Below are 1,881 nucleotides of genomic sequence, written 5' to 3' on the forward strand. Positions count from 1 at the left end.
TCACCTGATGCTGTTGTGAAACAGGCTTAAAGTGGGAGCTGCACTGCAATCATGTTAAGGCTTTACATCATCACCCTCTGAAAGCAGGCCCACAGGTTTGTAATGTCTTCTGACCTTCTGCAGCTTTGCCTGTGTGTTTAACCTTGGAGTTGCATTTGAAAACAACTTGGCAGCAAATATCACTGCTGGTCCCTAAGCGTAGTTATCAGCTCTCAACAATAGCATTTAGCCCAACCTGTTTTGTTCTGGAGGCTCAGGGAGTGCAACTACCTCCTACTGATGTTTGCTGCAGAGTAAATGTTTTGTCAGGCAGGAGGGATGGACCAAGCCTCCTCCTTCCTGCTCCAGGGAGAAAGTTCTCTATTTCTAATGATGGCTAATTATTCCCTGGCATATTCTGTGCTGGTTCATGGGCTGAATAGCCCAGCTGATTGCTAAAGGCTGTTACCCAGAGGCAGCACGAGAAATAACTGGGGCTGTTAAGCAGTTTCCCTGTGTGGTGTGAGGTCTGTTGGTGAGGCAGTGGGTGTCTCTGAGCCATTCCAGCACTTCACTGTCCAGGTGCTGAGATGGAATCTGAGCTCTTGGCTGTGTTGGTGCCTCTCTGCTTTGCAGTCCCTCCCAGAAACCATCCCAAATGTGGGGTTTTTTTTTCCTGCCACACTATCTGTATTTGGGGAGCAGTGACACAGTCTCAGTCACTCAGAATGCAGCAGGAGCTGCTGCTTGAGCCTCCCTGTCAGCTGTCTGACCCTCAGAGATGCAAACCCACAGGACTCAGCTCTGATGTGACACTTGCAGACAGGGTCACTGGGATGAAGTCTTCTTTCAAGTAAATGTTTATGGCAGCTAAAAACGAATGTGTCTCTGACACCTATGACTGTCACTGCGTATCAGAAACAAAAGTTGCAGCCTTGAGGTCAGAAATCATTCACTTGCGTCAGTTTGGAAGACCCTGGAAAAGAGCAGGAAGCCATCCACAGGAAAGGCCTGAAATTAGGAATCCTATAAAATATTGTTCTCAAGGAATAAAAAAAACCCCAAACTGTCCAACCTTAATCTTGCTTGTCTTAAGCGTCTTATTCTGTCGGCTGTGAAGCTTTCTAAGACATCTGGTTCTGAAACAAGGAAAAACAATGATGTAAATGTGTTCTGGCAATCCTGGCAGAGTTTCCTTTTCCCTTTAGAGGAGGGATGGGGGTTGCTGATGTGCTCAGTCAGGCTTGGACTGGTGATTTGGGATGCCACAGAAAAGGGAGGGGGGAAGGAGGGGTCGTTCCCTCCCTGGAACTGCAGCAGGAGCAGTGGCAGGTGTGTTACACAGACCCCCCAGCAGCAAAACCAGGGTGCTGTGAGGTTTGAGAGCAGCTGCCTGAGCTGGGCACCCCCTGGACGTGGGAGGATGCTCTGAGCCGTGGGTTTGGGAAAGGCTCCTGGGATTCTGCCTTTCCCTGCAGGCAAGGCAGGACCCAAATAGTGTTCAGGGCAGGGGAATGGGGCAGATGTTTTAAGCAGCATGAATAGTTCTTGGTTATCAGGTGAGTTTTATAACCTTACATGTAATGGGGAGACAGAGCCTGGCTCTGGGGTGTTCTGGGCTAGGGTTGAGCTGGGTGATGGGGAGTCCTGGCCAGAACAGGGCTCTGTTCCTGATGATTTTTGGTCTTTCCCCGTGCAGAATAGGTAGCCATGTCAGCCAAAGCCATCTCCGAGCAGACGGGGAAGGAGTTCCTGTACAAGTACATCTGCACCTCCTCTGCCATCCAGAACCGCTTCAAGTATGCACGAGTCACCCCTGCCACGGACTGGGCTCGGCTCACCCAGGACCACCCGTGGCTGCTGAGCGAGGTGAGGATTCTCTCTTCTTCCCTCCTTGCAGCC

General features: G+C 50.6%; 1 protein-coding gene across 2 annotated transcripts in view; it reads left to right on the forward strand.

Annotated features, from left to right (window-relative positions):
• Window positions 1-1,669: 1,669 nt before the first annotated feature.
• Window positions 1,670-1,881, forward strand: part of ACLY (ATP citrate lyase) — a 19,259-nt gene continuing 19,047 nt past the window's right edge. For both annotated transcript variants that reach the window (XM_009069771.1, XM_009069770.1), the window contains exon 1: window positions 1,670-1,848. In XM_009069771.1, the coding sequence (XP_009068019.1) occupies window positions 1,690-1,848 (159 nt within the window). In that variant the 5' untranslated portion in view covers window positions 1,670-1,689. The remainder of the gene's footprint in view (window positions 1,849-1,881) is intronic.

Source organism: Acanthisitta chloris, unplaced genomic scaffold (assembly GCF_000695815.1).
Source record: "Acanthisitta chloris isolate BGI_N310 unplaced genomic scaffold, ASM69581v1 scaffold26842, whole genome shotgun sequence".
NCBI lineage: Eukaryota > Metazoa > Chordata > Aves > Passeriformes > Acanthisittidae > Acanthisitta > Acanthisitta chloris.